Source organism: Lemur catta, unplaced genomic scaffold, assembly GCF_020740605.2.
Source record: "Lemur catta isolate mLemCat1 unplaced genomic scaffold, mLemCat1.pri scaffold_43_ctg1, whole genome shotgun sequence".
Lineage (NCBI taxonomy): Eukaryota > Metazoa > Chordata > Mammalia > Primates > Lemuridae > Lemur > Lemur catta.
This window is the reverse complement of record NW_025423850.1, coordinates 853,561-877,486: the sequence shown is the minus strand read 5'-3', so window position 1 is coordinate 877,486 and position 23,926 is coordinate 853,561. Positions and strand designations below refer to the sequence as shown.

General features: G+C 45.1%; 2 protein-coding genes across 2 annotated transcripts in view; one reads left to right on the top strand and one right to left on the bottom strand.

Annotated features, from left to right (window-relative positions):
• LOC123629780 (neurotrypsin-like) overlaps positions 1-18,205 on the top strand; it is a 32,209-nt gene extending 14,004 nt beyond the window's left edge. Inside the window, exons 6-11 of the mRNA XM_045539170.1 lie at positions 1,327-1,523; positions 4,828-4,969; positions 5,869-6,074; positions 8,690-8,768; positions 12,085-12,157; positions 16,041-18,205. Coding sequence (XP_045395126.1) covers positions 1,327-1,523; positions 4,828-4,969; positions 5,869-6,074; positions 8,690-8,768; positions 12,085-12,103 — 643 coding nt within the window. The 3' untranslated portion in view covers positions 12,104-12,157; positions 16,041-18,205. The remainder of the gene's footprint in view (positions 1-1,326; positions 1,524-4,827; positions 4,970-5,868; positions 6,075-8,689; positions 8,769-12,084; positions 12,158-16,040) is intronic.
• On the bottom strand, positions 15,087-23,703 carry LOC123629791. The gene is made up of 7 exons (XM_045539176.1): positions 23,670-23,703; positions 21,309-21,441; positions 20,738-20,877; positions 18,655-18,758; positions 17,420-17,568; positions 15,798-15,896; positions 15,087-15,708 (listed from the first exon to the last, which is right to left on the bottom strand). Exons 2-7 carry the CDS (start codon positions 21,402-21,404, stop codon positions 15,496-15,498), a joined length of 801 nt encoding a protein of 266 aa, XP_045395132.1. The 5' UTR covers positions 21,405-21,441; positions 23,670-23,703; the 3' UTR covers positions 15,087-15,495.
• Positions 23,704-23,926: the final 223 nt, after the last annotated feature.

The window sequence follows — 23,926 nt, the reverse complement described above, 5'->3', positions numbered from 1 at the left end:
TTCTAAAAATGTTCTCAATAATGTGTGTTAGAAGTTTTAAGTGATTGTTTTGGATGGTAGTAAAAGCATGTGCTACATTTACTTGTAGTTTAGGGAGGAATTTTTGAAAAATAATTTTTGGGGGCATGAGAAAAGGATAAACTTTTTAGGTTTCTTTGTACAAATGCAATCCCAAAGTAAAATGACTTCCTGTTGTATGTTATATGGTTGATAAGGATAGATGATAATCAGATTGGGGCATTTCATGTAAGAATGGTGAAAAATGATAGCAATGGGACATTTAGGTGAATTACTTTTCTAGTTAAGGCCTAATTAGCAAATAGGAAAAAAAGCCTTAGAACGGTCTATTAAATGTTTCATTGTTTTAATTTAGTAAAATGTTCTTTAATAAATGCTTGTATAGAAAGAAATTAAGAAAACTCATGCCAGGGAGAAAGATCTCTTTGTATTCTTAGCACAGAAATAATAAGAACATGAATTGAGGGAGATGATGGACATAAAACTTATGAGTAAGAGTTGGATTTCATAGACTGTTCAAACTGAAAGATACCTAAAATATCCTTAAACTCAGTGATTTCTGGAGGTTTGGATTTTATGGGACAAAAGAAAACAAAATTGGGGGAGAATGAAAGGATTGTAGACTAAATTACCATTTTTATTTTGTAGATCTTTCCTATTCTGCAACGTATATATTTGTTATAACATATTTAGTTTTTTGGTAGTGCAATGTTACAAATAAAGTCAGCTGGAATGCAAATATAATTTATAAAAAGTTGGGTTTCTATAATCTTATGAAAAGCCAAGAACATTGTCATTCTGATATTAATGGGCCGAAATCCAAATTTCATCACGGATTAGGAACAGTGCCTGAGTCATCCCTGAACTAATCCGCACTTTTCCTAGCGGAGAAGGGGTCAGTTAGCAGAGAAGCCTGGAGAAGCAGATGGAATCAGTGAGCTCAGGTGGCCAACACGAGCTCCGTGTTCTCACCGTCTGGTCCACACTGTGACTTCTATGGTCAGGAATTTGAGGGTTTTCCTCTTTGTCTGCATTCTCTTTGATGGGCGGGTTACATTGCAGACAAAACACAAGAATGAATGGGGAAAGAGGTTTAGTTATTCATTAGTTACCCAGTGAAATAATAGAAAATTTTTAAGATGACCAACATGTGTGATGGAGCAAACATAGCTCTTAGAACTTTGTCCCCAAGGTAGGAAAGGAACAAATACTTACCCTCTGAAGTCATGACACTTCATGAGGTTGTTTTATGTGTGGTGGTTCCTTGAAGCCAGCAGTCTACCAGCCATGTTTGTTTTATTGTCACAGATACGGCAAACAAACCTCCGCAAACCACTTCCCAGAAAGCATGGGTCCCATATGGCTGGACGATGTCACCTGCTCCGGAAAGGAAACCAGTTTCCTCGACTGTTCCAGGAAGCCCTGGGGGCGGCATGACTGTGGCCATCGCAAGGACGTTGGAGTCGCCTGCTACCCTGGCAGCGAGGGACACAGACTTTCTCTGGGTGAGGACTGGCCTGGCTCTCGGTATCCCTAATTCAGTGGCTGCTGCACCTCCACCTGCTGCTCCAGAATGTGCAATGGCGCTTTTGGGGGGGTCTATTTCCCACAACTGTCTAATTGTCAGTCAATTTTATGCAGAGAAAAAACAATGTTTTGAGTCTCTCCACCAACTATGAAATGTCTACCCCTAAATTGGGTTTCTTTACTTAGAAGCTGAAGTTTCTAAAATGTTTAGGATCACATGTATCCGAGGTATGGACTAAAGAAGCTGCAATATCCATCCCCCTACTCCTTGGTCCCCTGCTCTGGTTTTTATTTACTTTGAATTCTAATGAACTATGTGAGACAGGATTAAAAAAAAAGAAATTCCATCTCCTCACCGCCACCCCAGCTCTGCCCTGCATCTAAGGATTCAGTTGTTGTCCCTGGCCAGCCATTGCTCTCTCGAGATTGTCAGGGGGCTTCTAAGTGGATTCCTTGCAGTTAATAGCCCACCCATCTTTCTAGGATGCTCTTGTATTCCAGAAACCCATCAGGGACCTTTGCTACTCCCAAATTATAATTTTTTTTTAGCTTTGTAGTTGGATCAAAGGCCACTAACTCCTCTAACAGTCTTGCAATAATTCTGGATACAGAACCTTTTATGGGCAAAGAACAGTTAAACATTCTTGACAGATTCTCAATGTCTGACAAGTAGGGGAGAATAAATACCCCTGAAAAATACAGAAGGAGGCATTTGGAAGACTTTCCAGAAATGCTCTTGTAGCTCTGTTATGTACCTACACATGCATCCACGTGTGTGTGTGTGTGTGTGTGTGTGTGTGTGTGTGAGTGTGAGTGTGTGTGAGTGGATGTTAAAATGTCATAGGTAGCCTTTTAGCCTCAGAATTGAACCAGCCCCTTCTTGTATCCATTTGTTTTGGGACCGTGAAGCTGAAATCTTCACATTATAAAGTAACAAAACTTGTTGATTCCCACAGCATTAAGCATATTGCATACTTTAAGTTCGTCAAAGTGGATGGTTATTCCTCGTTGTACTCTGAACGGTGAGATTGTGGTGACTCACTGCACTAATCTAGCATTATATCAAGTAGAAATACACGTTTTTATTCTATCCCTTGCGGGTTAGAGTTCCAATTTTCTTTCTTTGTATTTGTTCTCCTTGTCCCTTGCTCTATTGTTCTTTTGATCCCCCCAGGATTATGTGATAAATGATTGCGTGTGGCTGGGGAGAAGGAAGCTGTTTGCTAGAAATGGACCCTCTCGACCCCAGAGAGGAAGTATTAGGGTCTTGGGGTGACAGCTCAGATGTGCTCTGTCACCACATCTGGTGACAGAATACCGTGTAATCTGAGTTCTCTGCAGGCCTGTGTTGTTAACTACATCGGAGGGTTAGGACAACTGACCTTTCCAGTTCACCTGAAACTCTTTTTAATTCTAGGACTCTAAAAGTATTTTTTAAAAATTTAAAAAGCGGAAGGTGATAATGATTAATAAAATATGTGATCACTATTATGAATCTCTTTGGTTCTATTCTAATCTCAGTAATGTGTCTATTAACTCAAGTCATTTGTCCAAAGAACATTATGTCTTTGGACATATCCTTTGAGGAAATGATCATATGACCATTTATGCAGTCAAATAGATCGTTACTTTCCCACTTACTAAAAAATACTTTATATTGAAAAGATAAGCCTAGAGAAGGAGATCGTGGTTTACTGATACAAATAACAGCATTTAAGAAACAGTAGAGGCTGGGCGCGGTGGCTCACGCCTGTAATCCTAGCACTCTGGGCAGCCCAGGTGGGTGGATCGTTTGAGCTCAGGAGTTCGAGACCAGCCTGAGCAAGAGCGAGACTCCGTCTCTACTAAAACATAGAAAGAAATTATACAGACAGTCAAAACTATATATAGAAAAATTATCCGGGCATGGTGGTGCATGCCTGTAGTCCCAGCTACTCGGGAGGCTGAGGCAGGAGAATCGCTTGAGCCCAGGAGTCTGAGGTTGCTGTGAGTGAGGCTGACGCCACGGCACTCACTCTAGCCCGGGCAACAGAGTGAGACTCTGTCTCAAAAAAAAAAAAAGAAAAAAGAAACAGTAGAGGTTTTTACTACTTACTTTTACTTCTGCACTTGAACTTTAAATGTGAATGCAACTCTTCTCAAAATTAGCTTTAGCCCATTTAGCACACTCTTTTCCGTCTGCAGTAGGTGGAATACTCAAAAGTAAAATTCTAAGCCAGTAAAAGTAGTTCTGGTAAGAATACAGTTAGCGCCTGTGTGAGTGAGAGGCAATTTCTGGGGAGTAAATACGTGGACTTCTCACTTTATTTATTTTTTATTTTTATTTATTTATTTATTTTTAAGACAGAGTCTCACTCTGTTGCCTGGGCTAGAGTGAGTGCTGTGGCATCAGCCTAGCTTACAGCAACCTCAAACTCCTGGGCTCAAGCGATCCTCCTGCCTCAGCCTCCCGAGTAGCTGGGACTACAGGCATGTGCCACCATGCCCGGCTAATTTTTTCTATATATATTTTTAGTTGTCCAGATAATTTATTTCTATTGTTTTAGTAGAGACGGGGTCTCGCTCTTGCTCAGGCTGGTCTTGAACTCCTGACCTTGAGCGATCCACCCGCCTCGGCCTCCCAGAGTGCTAGGATTACAGGTGTGAGCCACTGCGCCCGGCCGGACTTCTCACTTTAACGTGACACAGATTCTAAACTTCAGAGTGTTAAGCCCTAGCAAAGATTTCTTTCCCAGTGAGGTTGCCTCTTACTCAGTTTTACAGTATAAAATTAGACTTTTAATTTGTAGTTATGCTATATTTTGTCTTTTTTCTAAGAGATAGTATTATTTTCCAAAAATAGTGTATTATATCAATGTTACAGGAAAAATTAAAGAAAACTGCTAGAAATCAATTTGAGATATATAATTAAAGATACTGTATACCCAGAGATTGTTTAGCTTTCCCAAATATTTTATATTAAGATTTTGTAAAGGCCAGGCGCAGTGGCTCACACCTGTAATCCTAGCACTCTGGGAGGCCGAGGTGGGAGGATCGCTTGAGCTCAGGAGTTCGAGACCAGCCTGAGCAAGAGCGAGACCCCATCTCTACTAAAAATAGAAAGAAATGATCTGGACAGCTAAAAATATATATGGAAAAAAATTAGCCGGGCATGGTGGCGCATGCCGGTAGTCCCAGCTACTCGGGAGGCTGAGGCAGGAGGATCGCTTGAGCCCAGGAGTTTGAGTCTCTCATGCTTCATGCTTGTTTCAGCTGTTCTAATGCTCTCGAATGGCGGCCTAGGTTTTCCTCTCCGACTGGTGTATGGAGAAAACAAGAAGGAGGGATGCATGGAGGTTTTTATCCATGGCCAGTGGGGAACCATCTGCGACGATGGATGGAGTGACAAGGACGCAGCTGTGGTCTGTCGGCAGCTTGGCTTTAAGTAAGGAAAGCTTCATTGTTTGTGGTGGTTACTGGTGCCCATTTCTGACTTTTTTGTGCTTGTTCTAATGAGTTACTTCTTATCTAAAATTCGTTTATATTATTCAGCTGAAAATACTGGCAGCATGTTGATTTGATTCAGAATTATAACAAAGTAACAGGTAGAGTCTATGCAAATTTTTCTATCATGAGAAACCTTATGTCACGTAAGATACAATATTTGATACAATGCAAATGCAAATTTGATCCAATGACCATTTATTATTATTTAATATCATTAAATGAGTTTTACACAAAAAAGATTTAATTCTAAGAGAAACTTTAGAAGCATCTTTTTGGGCACAGGAATCTTCCATCACTAAACATTTCTATTTTTTTCTTTTTTTAAAGTTAAATTATTTACTTATTTTTAGTTAAAAATTTTTTTTTTCAGACAGTCTCACTTTCTCACCCTGGGTACAGTGCCGTGGCATCAGCCTAGCTCACAGCAACCTCAGATTCCTGGGCTCAAGTGATCCTCCTGCCTCAGCCTCCCGAGTAGCTGGGACGACAGGCATACGCCACCATGCCCGGCTAATTTTTTCTGCATATTTTTAACTGTCCAGATCATTTCTTTCTATTTTTTTAGTAGAGACGGGGTCTTGGTCTCACTCTTGCTCAGGCTGGTCTTGAACTCCTGACCTTGAGCAATCCTCCTGCCTCGGCCTCCCAGAGTGCTAGGATTACAGGCTAGGGTTTTTTTTTTTTTTTGACAGTCATGAAATAAATGGTTTTTAGCACATGCAGAGGCTAATTTTAATATGCAAAAATTAGAGAACGTGGAACGGGGGCACAGGCTGTGATTTGCTCAGACGCGTGATGGACTGACTCTCCGTGTGCCTAAGAAGGCTCTGTTTGCAGGGGCCCCGCCAGAGCACGAGGCGTGGCTTACTTTGGGGAAGGAGCAGGACCCATCCACGTGGACAACGTGAAGTGCACAGGACATGAGAGGTCCTTGGCTGACTGCATCAAGCAGGACATCGGAAGACACAACTGCCGCCACAGCGAGGATGCGGGCGTTATTTGCGATTATTCTGGCAAGAAAGCGTCAGGTAACAGTAAGAAAGGTGAGCCGCCTTCTGGGGCCCTAAGCAAGCCACGGGATGCTGACCCCCACCTCGTTACTCCAAGGAGGGCTTTGGTGACGTAAGTCCCGTGCAGCAAGAACGTATGCAGTCAGTGCCTGCTCCTGGTGGTAGTATTTAGAGCAGTGGTTCTTGGCAAACTTGCCCAGGTGGGGCTTGCAGAGAGAGCATGCTCAGGGCTAGGAGCGGATTTCCAGAAACTGTGATCCCTGGGATCACCCCCTTTGTACATTCTTAACGGTTCCTATATTCCCTTCTTTGGATGAAATAAAGCTGTCCTTGAAGATCCAGAATTGATATTTCCGTCTTAAAAAGGAAAGCAATGGAAATAGAGAGGAATCCAACAAAGGCACTTCTTCACTCTTATTTTATTCTGTTATATTTTTTTTTTATTTTATTTTTTGAGACAGGGTCTCTCTCTCTGTCACCCAAGCCGGAGTGCAGTGCTGTGATCACAGCTCACTGCAACCTCCAAGTTCTGGGCTTACACGATCCTTCCACGTGAATCTCTCAAAGTCACTGGGACTACAGGTGTGCACCACCACGCCCTACTAATTTTTTTAAAATAATTTTTTGTAGGATAAGGTCTTGCTACATTTGCTGAAAAGAACAGTCATCTCTTTGTCTGCATTGAAAGTTCATATTTTTGTGCCATTGGCTTTTGTTAAGATCAGGTACATCTAAGTATTTGAGTATTATTCTTTTCTAAAACCTTTTAATAACTGCCAAAGACAGTGCAATAAATGAATGCAATAAATGAATTGGATGTTGGTTTTTTTTTTACGTTTAAAAACATTTTTTTCTTTTAAGCATTTTAGAGCATTCTGGATGTTGTTAATATGATTCTTCACTATCTGAGGAGCTTTTGAGTGTAGACAGAACATTGACAACTCCTTGTGCTTTATTTTTTTACATATACATATACATACACATAGGAATTGGTAAGACAGTTTTCTCTACATTCTGATTATTAAGTTCCCTTCAATAATTTAAACTACACTTACAAATTGAATATAACTGATTCTTTGGATTATGTCAAATCCCTGAAGTAGTTATAAAATATAAAAATTCAATAACTGTGAAATATTTTACTACACTTCTATGTAAACCTATTCTAAAAGATGAGCTACCGTAGGTTTGTTTCTTCATTGTTTATGTGTTTGTTTTTATGCCTTTCTGGAGTTGTGGCAATACTTATTTTGACTCCTTTCCATGGTTATAACAATGTTGCCAGACCTCAAGTAAAAAGATTTCCTGCTACACTAGCTAGATTACAGAAACTGGCTCAGGAACCGATTGATTTGATATTCACACTCTTGACTGGTGACTTCTATAAGGTGATTCAAACTCAAGTCATTGGTCATTGGTCATCTGATGGGGTCCTTTTATAAATGAACTTCATTTTGCTTTTTATTTATTTTTTATAACAGTTTGTGGGTTTAAATACATTTTATTCTCTTGCAATCTGGTGCTTTGTCTCAGAGTGATGTCAACTTCAGGTTTTGCTTGCTCACTGTTACATCATTCCTTTTCTTGGCATCATATACATTTAGCCAACTTGGAGCACTATTGGAAACTTATGTTTTTTTTCTAATATCCTATAATATGCAGTGTCATCTAGAGGACTCATATTCTAAGAGCTGAAGTTACAATTTGACAGCATGCCTCTGAGATCATTTGGCAAATTAGTCATCTTGGCACACATTGTCGGACCTCTTTCTCCATCAAGAAATAACGACTGCTAATTCCCCACTGGGCTCTCCTCTACCTGAGTATCATGGGAGACCATTAGTCCCCATGAGGTCTCGTGTTCTTGGCAAGATGCCCACCCTTCTGTCCTTACGCAAATGGAAAGACAGCGCGTATCTGTGCCTGATCCACACGTACTTAACCAAAGAAGCAAAGTACCTCTATATACATTCTCTTGCTTTCTAAAATTATTTTAAAAATTGGTCATATCTGTTAGATTTGCCCTTCTTTTTTACACCACCTTGCATGTCATTTTCATTGAACTCTTTTTTGTATGTTCCTGACAGAAGTCTGTTACCTGGGGAAGTTTGACTGTATTACCCATCAATACAGTTGACCACTTAAATTGGCTTAGCAAACCCTTTTCATACGTTAATACCCCGAGTAAACGTAAATTCAGATCGGAATTCTAGCCTGGGAATGTTTGCTCCTTTGAGTTACATATTCATCTGTGGCTTGGAACAGTGGTGTATTTGGAAAGTGAGTCATTTAGACCCTTACTGCCTTTGCCATTCTCTTATTTTGTTTGACATTCCTGAACTCCGGGACAGCTTCTATAGTTGGCAGCAGGACACGACCAGGACAAGGCACTAGACGGGGTCACACGACTCAGAAGCCCTAAAACCCCTTGGAGCTAAAACCTCATAAAATTTCCCATGTGTTTGCAACTTGCTACCATTTGGTCGAATGAGGACACTTTTTATCTTCATTATAGGAAAAGTTATCCTACAATTTGCAGAGAAAGGGATTTTGACATAGAGGAGGAAGCATCAGGGGAGTACAACACTTATTGTGCCTTTACCCCTCCATCAGCAGCGAGGGTCTAACTCCTGACCTTCCTCCTTCAGGGCCCCTGGCGTCTGTCTGTGGGCTGAGGTTACTGCACCGTCGGCAGAAGCGGATCATTGGTGGGAAAAATTCCTTAAGGTAAAAGGTTCTTTGAAGCAGATTTTCCATATTAAAGAATTATTTATATACATACAGCGTTACAAACTAGGCATGTTCTATTATTATAGAAGGGATTTGTTTCATTCATTTTATTTTCTAAACTAAATACAGACTGCGCTGATAATCACACTGTCTTTTGACCTGTGTTTAATTTATATAGACCCTGTTCTTCTTTTTTTTTTCTTTTTTTTTTTTTTGAGACAGAGTCTTGCTCTGTCAGCCGGGCTAGAGTGCCGTGGCGTCAGCCTCGCTCACAGCAACCTCAAACTCCTGGGCTCAAGCGATCCTACTGCCTCAGTCTCCCGAGTAGCTGGGACTACAGGCATGTGCCACCATTCCTGGCTAATTTTTTTCAATATATATTTTTAGCTGTCCAGATCATTTCTTTCTATTTTTAGTAGAGACGGGGTCTCTCTCTTGCTCAGGCTGCTCTCGAACTCCTGACCTTGAGCGATCCTCCCACCTCGGCCTCCCAGAGTGCTAGGATTACAGGCGTGAGCCACCGCGCCCGGCCATCTCTTTTTTTTTTCTTAAGAATACTTTTGACTTACGGAGAAGTTTCAAGAACAGTACATAGAGTTCCCACACACCCCTTTCCCAGTCCCTCTGCGGTAACATCTTACATTACCGGGCTACCTTTGTCATACTTAAGGGACCGACCTTACTTAGCATCACTATTAACTAAATTCCACACGTTATCTGAATGATTTCACTAGTTTTCACCTTATGTCCATTTTCTCTCCAGGATTCCACAGAGCCCCTTGCATATCACATTTGGCTGTCATCTCTTCTTAGCCTCCTCTGTTCCATGACAGTTTCTCAGGCTTTCCTTGTTTTGGTGACCTAGGCAGCTTTGAGGCGTCCCGGGCAAGCGCGTTGTAGAATGTGCTCAGTCTGATGTCCCCGTGAGTAGACGAAGGCTGCGGGTCTGTGGGGGAGACCACAGAGGTCAGATGCCTTCTTGTCACGGCCTCTCGGGTCACACTCCCAACATAGCTGATCACTGACGCCTTCGCCTTGATCACTGGGTCAGTGTAGCATGTGCCAGGGTTCTCTGCTGCGGAGGGCTTCCATGCTCCTGGGAAGGAACATGGGAAGGGCATAGCAACTGTGAGGGCTGGGAGGTCAAGGCCGCCTCCTCACATGCACCGTCTGGACTGCGTCCACACAGGCAGGTGCCTCTTTCCCCTTGGGCCTCCCTGGGATGGAAGTTTCAAGTGCCCTGGAGGCTTTGCCAAGCTTTCTCTTCCCTGTGCCATGATGACCGTGAACAGTGGCTCCATGGCCAGGACCCAGAGGAAGGACAATGATGACATGGACATGTCATGTGAACAAGAAATGAAGCATCGTTGTTTTGAGCCATTGAGATTTGGGGGTGTTTGTTACTGCACATTACAGAGCCTATTCTTTCTCAGGGAAAGGATCGTTGTAAGAAGAGATGACAGCCAAATGTGATATGTGGGAACTCAAGGGCAGAAGTCAGCAGGGTTGGGGCCACAGAAGGCACAGTGTGTCCATTAGTGGTTTACAACTCAGCCTGGGACACAGCCAGACATGGGAGGTCTGCTCTGATGTGATGTGGCCTCCGTGGCTTGATGGGGGGCCAGATACCATTAAATCCCCCTGTCACAGGGTGAAGCTCTCCCTTCTAGATCTCTCCTAATTACTGCAACACACATTGATTTTGTCATACATCTCATCTCAAATCAAATCATCACCTCCCATCAACCATAGCCAAGACCTGCTCCCGACTTTGTATTTCTGACCCTGGTATAGTCCTCTTCTCTTTACCAACTCAGAATCTTAGTATTATTTTTGGACACAGCTTCTGCTGTGGTCAATCACTTGTAGAGGTTCTACCCACAATGTTACACTGACTTTCAACTTTTCAATTCTATGGCTCCCTGTCCACTTCAGAACCTCCTACCCTTCTGTCTGCACCATTATGACAGACGCTATTTAACTTCCTGCTCTCTCTTCACCCTTCCCTTCCTCCCTTCCTGGTGTCTGTCTCTAATCTAAACACCTGATCAATTCTTTCTACTATGCGAACTCCCTTCGTGGTCGACCATTGGTCTTCCACAGTCCGGTTTCAATCTACTTGCCCAACTCATCTCCCGTTACCCCTGCACCTCAAACTCACAGCCCAGACAGCCTGCTGGGCCCATTTTCCAAGTGCGTGTGGTTCTTTGTGAAAAGGTCCCTCTTCCTCTTATGCTTTAACCTCTTTTCTCCTTCTCCAAGTGACAGATTCTGGCAACCCCTCAATGCTTGGCTCAAATGTCATCTCTTCTGTGAAATCTTGATTCTTTTCCTATTCTGGACAGAATTAATCATTCCTTTTTCCTTTTCCAGTTTGGAAAAATCATATTTGCTCTTTGGTGTTTGACTCAAGAATCACCTCTTATTTTCCTTCTTTCTGTATTAGTTTACTAGAGCTGCCATAACCAATATCATGGACCAAATGGATTAAACAACAAGAATTTATTGTATCACAGTACTGGAGGCTAGAAGTTTGAGATCAAGATGTTAGCAGGCTTGGTTTCTTCTGAGGTCTGTCTGTCTCCTTGGCCTGTAAATGTCCATCTTCCCTGTGTCTTCACATGCTCATCCCTCTGTGTGTGTCTGTGTCCGTCTGTGTTCTGATTGCCTTTTCCTATTAGGACATCAGTCATATTGGATTAGGGCCCACCTTTGTGACCTCTTTCATATTAATTACCTCTTTAAGGATTCTATTCCCAAACAGAGTCACATTCTGAGATACCTGGGGTTAGGAGATACCTGGGGTTAGGACTTCAACATATGAATTTTGGGAATACACAATTTAGCAAATAACATCCTTCCTTCCTTCCTTTCTACTTCTCTCTCTCTCTCTCTTTCTCCGTCTCTTTCTTTCTTTTCTATGAAAAAGATAAGTTGAGCCCTGTACTTTCAGTAGGAATAAAGAGCAATGAATACATGGTCCTTGTCCTCAAGCAGAGTCTAGTCTCTTAAAGGGGACAGGCATGTAACCAAATAAGACCAAGCTCCCTTCAGAAGGAATCATCAGGCTCCTTTGGGGCTCTGTCAGAACTCTGTATACCAGGCTTCAGCTAAAGAACTCCCCACGTTGTTCTAGAATGCCTTGTCTAGCTTCCCATTTCAGGAAGAAATAGTGAACTTCTTAAGGACAGGGCCACTTCAGTCATCTCTGAATTTACAGAGCCCAGAATTGTGCCTAATACATAATAAATGATCAACAAGTACTGGTTGAATTGAACCTAAATAAAGTGATGTTTTATTTTTATTCTTGAAGGATTTCTTGCTATGGATGAACTTTTTCAAGACTTAAAAAAGGGACAAGCTTCCTGGTTAAAGTCATGTCAAAGGTGGGCAATTACATCATATTTTGCTTTCAAACTGATAAAAATATGGATTCATATCTAAAAGAAGCAATGTTTCTACAATATGGGAGGGACGACCTCAGAGTTTTCTTCTATTTAGAAATCTCGGCCGGGCGCGGTGGCTCACGCCTGTAATCCTACCACTCTGGGAGGCTGAGGCAGGTGGATCACTCAAGGTCAGGAGTTCAAGACCAGCCTGAGCAAGAGCGAGACCCCGTCTCTACTAAAAAAAATAGAAAGAAATTATCTGGCCTACTAAACAATATATATAGAAAAAAATTAGCCGGGCATGGTGGCGCATGTCTGTAGTCCCAGCTACTCAGGAGGCTGAGGCAGGAGGATCGCTCGAGCCCAGGAGTCTGAGGTTGCTGTGAGCTAGGCTGACGCCACGGCACTCTAGCCCATGCAACAGAGCGAAACTCTGTTTCAAAAAAAAAAAAAAAAAGAAAGAAAGAAATCTCTCAGGTCTTTTCCACTGCAATGAGTTATGTATCTAAAAATGATAAGTGCAATGACAAATTAATATTAGTTACCTTTTGACATGAACCAAAAATAAAAATAAGCCTTATGCTCTGTGAAAATGACCAAGAAGTTAATCAGAATCTTACAACAACTTGAAAACATTTTGAGGAAATAAAAAAGTACAAAATTAGAAATGCCTGACTTAATTATTAAATAACTAAGCTTTAACAACTAATTTATAGCTTGAACAGTCGGGTCTAGTTTAAAGTTACTGGTGACAGTGTTTGTAACCGGCGGTTGCGTGGGATCGAGGGCACACTGTGATTGCCCGACACAGAGTTGCACTCTGTTTTTATTCAGAGACTGATGGTGATTTCCCCTCAGTCTCATCTCCGTCATCTGCCCAGGAGGCAGCTTCTGTGGGAGAATCCCGTGTGGCCGTCTGGGGCTACTTGCACCCCGTCGCGGCCCAGGTAGCGGAGCTGCAGCTGGCCCCACTGCACCGGCAGCCGCGCCTGGCGGATGGGCAGAAACTCGAGAGCCGGGCAGGCCACGCTCTGAAGCTCCTGCTTGGTCACCGCCTTTTCAGCAGTGTCCTGCCCTTCCTTTTCCATCTTTTCGGGGTCTTTGTAGAAGTAGAGACCAGATGTGACTTCCCACAGGGATGGGGGTAGTGACAGCCAATACATACCACCCCTGGGAAGGGAAAGGCTGGGGGTGGCCGTGCTGTTGGCAGGAGTGACGCTTGACCCGCTGGAACTAGAACTGTGATGTGACAAGATGTCATCAAAGTAGAACAACGACAACAACAATAATACCAGCAGGCACTTACATAGCAGTTGCTATAAGCCAGGCAGTGTTCCGCCACTTTTATATATGTGAACACACTGTACGTTATTTTTTGTTTAATATCACAAACACGTAATATGCAAAAGACTATTAACTCCTATGCATTTCTAGTGAGATGCCGTTTCCCATTAAGTCTCTTAACAGATGACCAAAAAAAATAAAAAACAAAAAAAAGCAAGCCTTACGTTACGAGAGGCTATCAGGGACCACCCAGCAAACCTTTTTAAAAAGCTACTTATGCCATGTAATTGAGCTCATAGAATTTCCTTTTAAGTATCGAATATATTATGCGACCAAAATCCAAAGTGATTCTTATGAACAAACAGCACATAGCTAAACTGGAAAATTATTCTGGGACCTCACACTGTTACAAAGTTTTCCCTTCCACAGAAGCAGAATCTTCTTCCCCAGAACATCCTTCTTTATTCCTTATGAGATCTCTTAGTGCAGCTCAAAGCATGCTTGGTCCTCTGAGAAATGTCTGAGTAACACAGCAGTCATTTGTCTGGGGTAGCAGCTTTCTTCCTTGCTAAACCTAATCAGTTCTTTTAGCTCTTCTTTATGTGAGATGTGGATAATGCATACGTGCATATAAAAGATACATTTACAAAAATGTGTGCACCGTGTGGTTTAGCAGGGGATGCTCTCTGCATGGCTACGCGAGTACATGATGCGTTGATAAATCATGCACACGAGTCCTTGTGGGGCGGGCCCTGGTCAGTGCAACGGGAACACACTGCGTAGCTGACCAGTGCAATACAAGCAGCCTGAACAGTACAAGCCTGAACCGCGTGGCTCCGCCTCTACACAGATTCTTCTCGATAAAACTTACCCTGACTGCACCTGCCTCTCCTGCCTCTTCTTCCACCTCCACCTCTTCCACAGTGAATATATTTTCTCTTCCTTATGATTTTCTTAGTAACATTTTTTTTTTAGAAATGAGTTATTGCTCTGTTGCCCAGGCTGGAGTGCAGTGGCACAGTCGTAGCTCACTGTAACCTCCGAACCCCTGTGCTCAAGCGATCCTCCCGCCTCAGTCTCCTGAGTAGCTGGGACCACAGGTGCACACCACTACACCAGGCTCTGACTTTCTTAATAATATTTTCTTTTCTCTAGCTTACTTTACTGTAAGAACACAGTACATAATGCATATAGCATACAAAATATGTGCTAATTGACTGTTTATGTCATTGGTTAGGCTTCCAGGCAACAGTAGGCTATTAGTAGTTAAATTCTGGGAGAGTCAAAAGTTATACGTGGACTTTCAACTGCATGGGGTCAGTACCCCCAACCCCCATGTTGTTCATGGGTCCACTGTACTGACACTGCCGGCCTCTCTTTTCCTTGGTGCACAGTCAGCATGCATGTCAATTGCAGTTTTAGTTTCTTTCTTTCTTTTCTTTTCTTTTTTTTTTTTTTTTTTTGGAGACAGAGTCTCAGTCTATCACCCTGGGTAAACTGCAGTGGCATCATCACAGCTCACTGCAACCTCAAAATCCTGGGCTCAACGATCCTCCTCTCTGAGCCTCCCAAGTAGCTGGGGACTACAGGCATGTGCCACCATGCCTGGATAATTTTTTCTATTTTGGGTAAAGATGGGGTCTCGAACTCCTGACCTCAAGTGATCCTCCCATCTGGGTCTCCCAGAGTGCTAGGATTACAGGCATGAGCTACTACTCCTGGCCTGTAGTTTTACTTTCTCCTAAGCGTATTTCGTTGCTTCAGTGTTTTTGTCTTTGGATCAAATTTATTTATTGTTTTGGTCAGAATTTATGGACAATCTGCAAAGCAGTAGCCATAGGAGGGATTGCCATGCTCGCATTAGTCAGGGTCCCAGGGAAAGAGATGATGCACTCAAAGGGGTCGCCGAAAATACTTAAGTTGACAGACTATCTAGAAAAGCCAGGACAGGATTAAGGAGACCAACAACCTGTAGCAAAACCCCGGAGATAAGCGACAAGCAGAGGCCCTTATCACCTCTAAGCCTGTTGGGGACCGGGAGACGGGGACACTTACCAGAACTCAGGGCTCTGGCTGTGGAGAGGGGCTGCCGACAGAACCAGAGGCTCCAGAGGGGGAGCGAATGTCTCTGAGAGAGTGCACAGGCAGGAAAGCTCAGCCTCTCTCCACCCTGCTACGGACCAAGCCCAGCGAAAAGCAGAGATCTCAGAAGATGACAGGGGAAGAGGCTGGTCTTCTGGGCCACATAACAGGGTTGGTGGGCTCTGGAGGGACAAAGGAAAAATCCAGCCCTACACAAAAGGCAGGAAGAGAACGACAGGTTCCCAGAAGGCAGGGACTATGCACACGGCACCTTTCCATGACCACGTCCAGTGTCTCGTGCAGGGCTTGACACACACGTGCTCAACCAGGGTCTTAATGAACCCATGAATAGATTAGAAGTCAGATGCTCCTGAAATACAAGACGTTGCAACTAATAGGAGAGTACTCATGAATTCTGGCTTTTTTAGACAACCAACATGCCACATATTACTATTATTTAAAACGTCCTCTTCTAAAACAATATCTTTCTTTTATTAATCAACAAATATTAAAGGAGAATCTGATAAGTCTGGCTTTTCGGATCGTCCCTAACCTGTGCATGGAGGAATTGTCTTCAGAAGGGAGTTTCTGATGTCCTTAAGCACCTAAAATTTTTATAAGTAAATAAAAGAGCAAAGCTGTCCTGAAGAGAGAACCAAGGCTGCAAGGCGCAGCAGCAGGAGGCGGACTACGGTTCAAACCCTCACTCCACAGCCGGTGTTTCCAGGGGTGGGTCACCCGCTCTCCGAGTGCCTCAGTTTCTTCACCCATTCAATAGAGTATCGACTGGCTTAAAAAATATACAAAATAAAATAAAAATAGGAGTAATAACAGTACTACCTCTTAGACACTCCTTTCTAGCAACTGTCCTACCTTCATCAAATGCCATCATATTGCACAGTGCATGTTCCGATCAGTCAATAACTTCTATTGCTTCCGACAACTCAAAATCTCTTCCTTTAATCTGTCATTGTTTGTTCTCTCCAGCTGACCCCATGGCTTGGTTACTGGACTCTGCCTTACTGTCTAGCTCATACATTAATAAATGGGCACCTTAGCTCTGCTCTGCAGCTCTGGAGACCGTGCTTAGAGCAGGGCTGCCAGAGACGATGCAGACTTTCAAAATGTAAGTAAATACAGATGATGTTTAGATAAAATGCAAAGTAAAAAATTTGAATTTCAGACAGACAACCAATATTTTTTTAGTATAAGTATGTCACAAATATTGCACGACAACCCCAGATCGGAAGCCATCTTTCAAATCAACCTTGAGTTCTGAGGTGCTGAGAAGCACTGCTCAGCTCGTCCATTGCCACATTGTCCCTCTTTCCCTGGGGCCTGAGCACTGTCAGGGGCGACCCTATCTCACTCTGGGGAGGAGCGTGCGGTGTGGCGGGACGAGCTCAGGGAGTGGACAGCTGCCGGGCAGCCACGCGAGCCCAGGCAGCCCCAGCCAGTCCAGCAACCCAGCTCTTCTGGGAAGGAGGTTTAAACAAATACCCTCCACTGGGAAGAAAGAGATCACGGTGTCTGTGGGTTCTCAGTATTGGGTGTGTATGTAAAGCTGTATGAAATCGTGTGAAGAGATTAAAATTTTAATGACCACCCTTTGCACTCTAAGGATCTATCAAAATTCCGCCTTGAGCTTCCTGAGAGAGAAACTTCCTTTCCCGTCTCGTTGATAAACCGACACGGGTTCTGTTTGCTCTGTAAATGTATGAAAAAAGGGCTGGCCTTTCAGTTCCTGGTTTGGTAAGGACTGTTGAGAATCTGGAAGTCCTTGGACAGGCTAATGAAATGGAATTCTGAAGACACTATCCAGAATCTTATCAAATTCAAAGTGAACTATAAATTTTTATCACTTTTTGAAACCCAAGTGCAAGCCCAACTAACCTGGAGGTAGAATTGGGCCTGTCCACCTGGATCGGGAATGGAGGCAGAGGCTGCAACGTGTCCCACGAGTCCGGTGGGGCAGATCCTGGCTGACGTACGAAGACTCATTGTTTTCATCTTCATTATCCGTAGAAATACACCCCAACTGACTGCAGAAAGGTAATCGAACTGATCAGCAAATTCATATTAAATAAGGCATCTGGAGAAGATATTTTTGACACTCAAAGTTGTTTTTAAAGTTTTGGGTTCTAATTCTTGTCATCTTATTTATTACTGTTAACTCTGCAGATAATAATTTTACCAGTTTTATTTCAAAATGTAGTCCATCTTTTTTCTTTTAGAACAATCGCTCTCACTCCCTCTCAACCATATACTTTTCCTCTGTGCTTACTTTCTGAATGTTAATATGAGTGGACTGTCCAGGTCAACATTCTGGAGGCAGCGGTTATGAACTGTCCTTCTACAGCCAGACGTCGTCCTGACCTGTGTCACATATTCACGTGATTAGTCCAAAAGCCTGTCTCCCCCTTCTCCTCCCACCTGCTCCCCCCCACTGTGACCAGGGCAAAATCCCTACATTCTCTAGGTAAGCTGAATGCGTGCCCTCTATTTTTGTAAGAATATAAGACAAGTTTCTACTCTACATGGACGATTGTGTCATTGCATACCTTCAAATCCCCTGGCTCTGCTATTTCTAGCCTTTGGTTGAACTTGGAAAAAGTAACTTAACCTCTTATGTTTTCTCACCTTTCAAATGTAGAAAATAAAAATTATCTCTGAAGTTGTCTTGAGGCTTAAAGAGAATCATTTTAAACACTGCTGAGCACGTGCTAGAGGCTGTGACAGAGTCATGGTCTTCACTACGGAGCTGTGAGCACGTGGAGCTCTCAGGTCTAAGACTCACTCAGTCAGGGGCGCCCTGTCTCCCTCTGGGGAGGAGCGTGCGGTGCGGCGGGACGAGCTCAGGGAGCGGACAGCTGCCAGGCAGCCACGTGAGCCGAGGCCACACTCGTCCAGGCAGCCCCAGCCAGTCACCGAGCAGGGCAGGGTACTCAGGCCTGGCTACTCCTGCCCACCGTAGGGCTGCCTTGAAGGACAGTTGGCTCTGGAGCTTCCCCTTGGATTGATAGAGTGTCCCGTATGTGTCACCACCTGCGGTCACCCTATCCAGACTACTGTCTCCCCTTTATCTTCCCCACACGTTACTCCCACCACGAGCCTTCCATTCTCTTTACCCCATCTCGCTGTGTACTTCCTGGAGAACTGACACAGCGAGGACAAGTCCCCCATACACACCACGCTCAAATACAAGTTCACACAGTGATGGCGCCTGGTACACCTGGAAGGGAATAAAGATGGTAGGATTGGATCGGATTATAGTTGACCCGTGAACAACACAGGTCTGAACTGCAAGGAACCACTCACATGCAGATTTCCTTCCACCTCTGCCACCGCTGAGACAGCAAGATTCACCTTCCTCTTCTTCCTCCTCAGCCTGCTCAGTGTGAAGCCATGAGGATACAGACCTTAGGATGATCCACTCCCACTGAATGAATACTAAACATATTTTCCCCTCCTTATGATTTTATTAATAACATTTTCTTTTCTCTAGCTTACTTAATTGTAAGAATACAGTATATAATACATATAACATGCAAAATAGTTAATCACCTATGTTATCAGTAAGGCTTCTAGTTAACAGTAGGCTATCAGTTGTTTTGGGGGCATCAAAAGTTACACATGAATTTCTGACTGTGTGTGGGGAGTGCTGGTGCCCCTACCCCTAGCATTGTTCAAGGGTCAACTGTACTGTTAACAAGCAAAGACCTATATGTATGTGGGGGGAGAGAGAGAGAGAGAGAGAGAGGGAAGGAGACAGAGAGAAAGAGAGAGAGAGACCCGAGAAGGAAGCAATGTGGAGAAAAGGAGGTACCCCTGCTCCAGAATTCACCCCTTGAGCTCCTTACTGAAGAGCTCAGAGTCTCAGCCGAAGCAGTAGAACTTCACCTGTTGACTGTATCCCATGCCCGGCTAGAACTCTAAAACTGTGTTGAGCTGAACTCCTGATCCCATACCTTAGCCAGCCCTGGGCCTCTGAATTCCCAGTATCTGGCGGGTTTTCAGAAGTCTGGTAACCATAGCAACTATTAGCATGAGAGATTTTCTTATCTAGAACTCCTGCCTGGTTCCTTACTTTGTCTTATTCTCACAGTTGTCCTTTAAGGAAGGATTGTTTTTTTTCATTGAGGAAACTATAGCCTAGAGGAGTTGAGTAACCTGTCCTAGTTCTACCGCAATTAAGTAGCAGAGCCATGAGTTTGAGATTTTTCTGTCTGACCTCTGACCACTCTTACACTGTGTCCCTTTAGGGAGACTGTACTAGCAAAGGTATTTAGACCCGAACTAAATCTCTGATGCACAAAAGAGCAGGAACAAGGTTTATCCTTTACAGTTAAACCCAAACCAGTCTGAAAGTGAGCAATTTCAATGCAAAACTGTTTTATAGTTTCAATCTTGTTGACAAAGTCACAGGCTGTAGGTGGCCTATCATTCGGTGACTCTGCACCTGCTCCCCCCTTTGTCAGCTCTGCCCATCGTCGGCTGCGTCCTGCATGCCCCGTCTATGGATCACACGGGCAGAGAGTCTTCTGCTCTTGTAAACTTTTGGAGCCACAGATCTCCCAGCTCCCACATCCCTCTCAAAAGTATCTGCAGATGCAAGTCCAGCCAGAATCATCTCATGATTAACAGGCCAGTGGAGACTGTCTTTGTGTTGCTCATGTAGCCTGTTCAGCAGATTGTGCTAAAGGGTCACGACCCACCTCCTGTGAGCTGCCCACTCTGCTGCCAGCCCCCAACCGTCACAAAATATTCTGCTTCTTACGGTCCATTTCTCCACGACCACAGGAAGCTCGAACTGAGCTGTGCCACAGTTGCATAATTAGTTCAGCTCTTGGAAAACTGTGCTTCCTGAATGTTTTGCCAGCTCTATATGGAACTGAAACTGTGTTTTATTCTCAGCACAACCACAGTCTAATAGGTTACAAACCTTTAGGGATTGCAAATGTATGGGAGGGATTGCTCCCTCCGTCCCAGTAAATGCATTCTCCCCTGCACAGGGCCTCTGTGAAGCAGGGTCCAGTGAAAGCTTAGCCTCGTGAGATGGAGCCTGACAAAATCCACCTGCCTAAAGTTCATCCTGTCTATCCAGAAACTAGCCTTGACTTCAATTTTCTTATACTACTGGAAATAAGGAAATGGGGTCTGATAAAATGTCCTATGTTTGTCAATTGTTTGTACAATATGATTGACACTTACCAGGGATAGACAGGCCATGGGGGACCTTGGTCCTGTGAGCCCTGGGGGCATTGGAGATGGGGAGGAGGGCTGGCAAGAGTTGCTTGTGACAAAGTCACTTCATGGAACATGGAAAGGAAGTCATTTCTCCTCCAGGGATCCTGGCAAAATGTGGAGTGAAGAGGAGAGGCCAGAAAGCTGTGTAAAGGTCTTCCAGGAACAACCTCCAAGACCCAAGTGCAGATGCTGGCGCCTCCCCTTGGCCTGATGGTGTCTCCCGTGGCCACGGCCCACCTGCGCTAGTGCTCAGCGGGGTCCGGCTGTCTAGGGCCTCACCAACCCTGACTCTTCCCAGCTCCCCAAGACCTTGCACCAGACTTCAAGCCCAGGACATAGCCTTTTTGCTATAAAAGAAGGATCTTAATTTCCAAAGAAAGCACTTGAGGAACAGAAGAGCAGGTTTCTCCCCTATATAAGCAGAATAACTTTAAAACGGCACAAAAAGGAAGAATTTGAGAGAAATCATGGCAGACAGTCAGCAGGTTTTGCCTCTGGAATAAATACAAATGCCCTCATCTGTTTACCCGAGTACCTGGGACCGGCCGGTGGTGGGTGGGGCTGACTGGCTGGCTACATCCTTCCGGAGGGTCTTCCCATACAGGAGAGTCTGGAAGACTAAAAACTGCATTGCCTGGAGTCCCCTGCAGCTAGCACTCTCTAAGTTCCTGGGATTTTAGAGGCAGTCGAAGCAGAAGCAGCTTTAAGACTGTGTGTTCCAGTGTTAATTCTCCCACTTTGAGGAGTTGAGAGGCAGTTTGGGAGGTGGCAGGAAACTCCTGATTTGGGGATTAAAGTTCTGGCTCCAATGGCTGCCTAAGAATGAGTCCATTCTGTGAAGTGCTGAGAGTCATTCCTGAAACCCTGGGCTGACACTCACCCCTCCAAACCTCCTAACGATTGCGTGAGCGTGTAATTCCCTGTATTCAATCCCTTTCCCAGTAACAGACATAAAGGTGGCTTCTGTTCCCTACTGATACAAATCCTTAGTCAGAGACCCATCTGGTCCAAGCTTCATCTTTCCTTACTTATTCTATTCTTACTTCTCAAATTGTTTTTGAGGTTCTCTTCTTATCCAGCTTCACATTTTATTTACCCCCAGAAAAAGCATACATTTGAGAGTTCAGTAGATCTTGTTTTAGAATCTCACTCTCCCACTGATAATCCGCGTCACCGTGGGTAAAGTTTTTAGTCTCCAGCCTCTGTTTTCTGGTCTCTAAAACATGCCCAGGGGCACCTTTCCTGTCAGTCGGGGTGCAGCTCAGGAGAGAAGTCCTGGAGGCCCCTAGCAGGACAGAGGGTAGCACTAAACCGGTCCTTCCCACAGTGAGCTCCACGGTCATCAGTTATCATTTCCAGTGTTGGAGACGGTCACTCCCCCACCAGGGATACACAGCCCAAGCCCCTCTTCAGTAGTTGGGGTGAAAGAGAAGCTCGGTGTAGGGTCTTTCCTGTCCCCGTGTCCATGGGCTGGATGGCACACATCTCAGCACCCGCGTGATGTCCCCAGAGCTTCATGGTGACACAGCCTCTGCTCAGTGCCCTGCAAAGATGTGGACTCCTCACCCCTGGGGATCTGCTCTCTCAGGCCTCGTCTGAGTCTTGCTGGAGTCCACGTGTACGTTGTCCAGTTCGTTTCTTTTTCTTTTTCTCTCCTTATATGTCTCTCTCTCCTTCGCTCCCTCTTTCTCCATTTCTGCGTTTTCCCACTCCCCACGTCTGCTCATCGTTCTCTTTCTCCTACGGGGTGTCCGGCCCCTGCTCTGTTGCAGTGTCTGTCCCACTTCCTGTCATTCCTTCTTCCCAAGTTTGAATTGTCCGCTAACTCCGTGTGTTTCTGCCTCTCTCTTCCCTGTCCCGGTCCCTCTTCCCCTGCTCTGCCGTCCCCTGAACTCGGCCTCCCTCAGCCTGCTGAGCTCCTTGCCTGCTCTGGGTCCCCCTCTGCTCCTGTCACTCATTAACCCCCACTCTCAGTCTGCGGCATCTCCCCGCGCGGACGACTTCTGCTTCTGGCGGCCGCAGCCTCCCCGTCCCCGCCCTTCCTCTCTGCTCAGCTCCCTCTTCTCCCTTTGCTTTTCTCCTGCTTCTGGCGCCGGGTCTCCCCTTCACTCCATTGTTTCTCCAAGTGCACAGGCTCTGTCCCCTGCTGTGTGTCACATTCTTCTCCCTCACAGGCGTTCTAGTTATCCCTCCCTTACTCTCTGTTTCTGTCCCCCACCCAGCCCAGCGCACATTCACGGGTGCGGATAAAAAAGATATTCGTTGCCTGGAAGAGCAGCTCAAGCACGCAAACACGCCACAGCGAGCACAGCCGGTGGGATGTGATTTGTGCAGAAGAAACACAGAGGGTCGCCAGACAGGCGCAGGTCACTTCCGCCAGCACGAGAGCCGAGGGCCTGCCGCGGTGGCGAGTGCCCTGGGGACAGCCAGGGGGCGCAGGGTTGGCCCGAGGGGTCACAGGAGGGGGAAGCGGAGAGAGGGGTGGGGTCTGCAGAATTCCAGGGTCAGGGAGGAGCCCCACACAACACTTGGACCCACCGACCTACCCACATGGTTGTGTGGGGTGAGGGGGAGGAAGGGCGTCACCGAAGGGCGTTAAGCAGGAAAGTGACAACACAGCGGGTGTCTACCTGGACCTACTGCAGACAAGCAGGGGTGGGGCGTCGCGGGTGGCCCTGACTCATCGCGGAATGATTTTAACCCGGGATAAACGTGGATCTTAATCAGAGCAAACAGGACTCAGAAAAACCCCACGTGACACCAGGGCCGAAGGGGTTTTAACACACGGGGCGGCTGCTGACCCCTGGTTGTGACTGACCGGGGTCCTGGGTGACCCAGAGATCACACACCTGACGGCTCAGCTCCGCCCTTGCTCTGCCGGGTGCCTGCCGCTCACCTCAGCCATGAACCTCTCCAGAGCAGGGGCGATAGGAAATCTGCAATCTTTGTCCCCAAGCTTCCCGGGGTATCTGGAATATAGTAAGGCCGCAACATGAAATAAAGCCATCTCCCCCAGCTCCTTTCCCTGTGGACAGACAGCCACTCGGAGCTTGTGGCCCCTGGGGACTCCGAGCCACACGCGCCTACAGGCTCACCGCTCCCTCTGCGTCTTGTCTCCAGGACTGTGGCCCGACAGGGCTTTTCCACATGCAG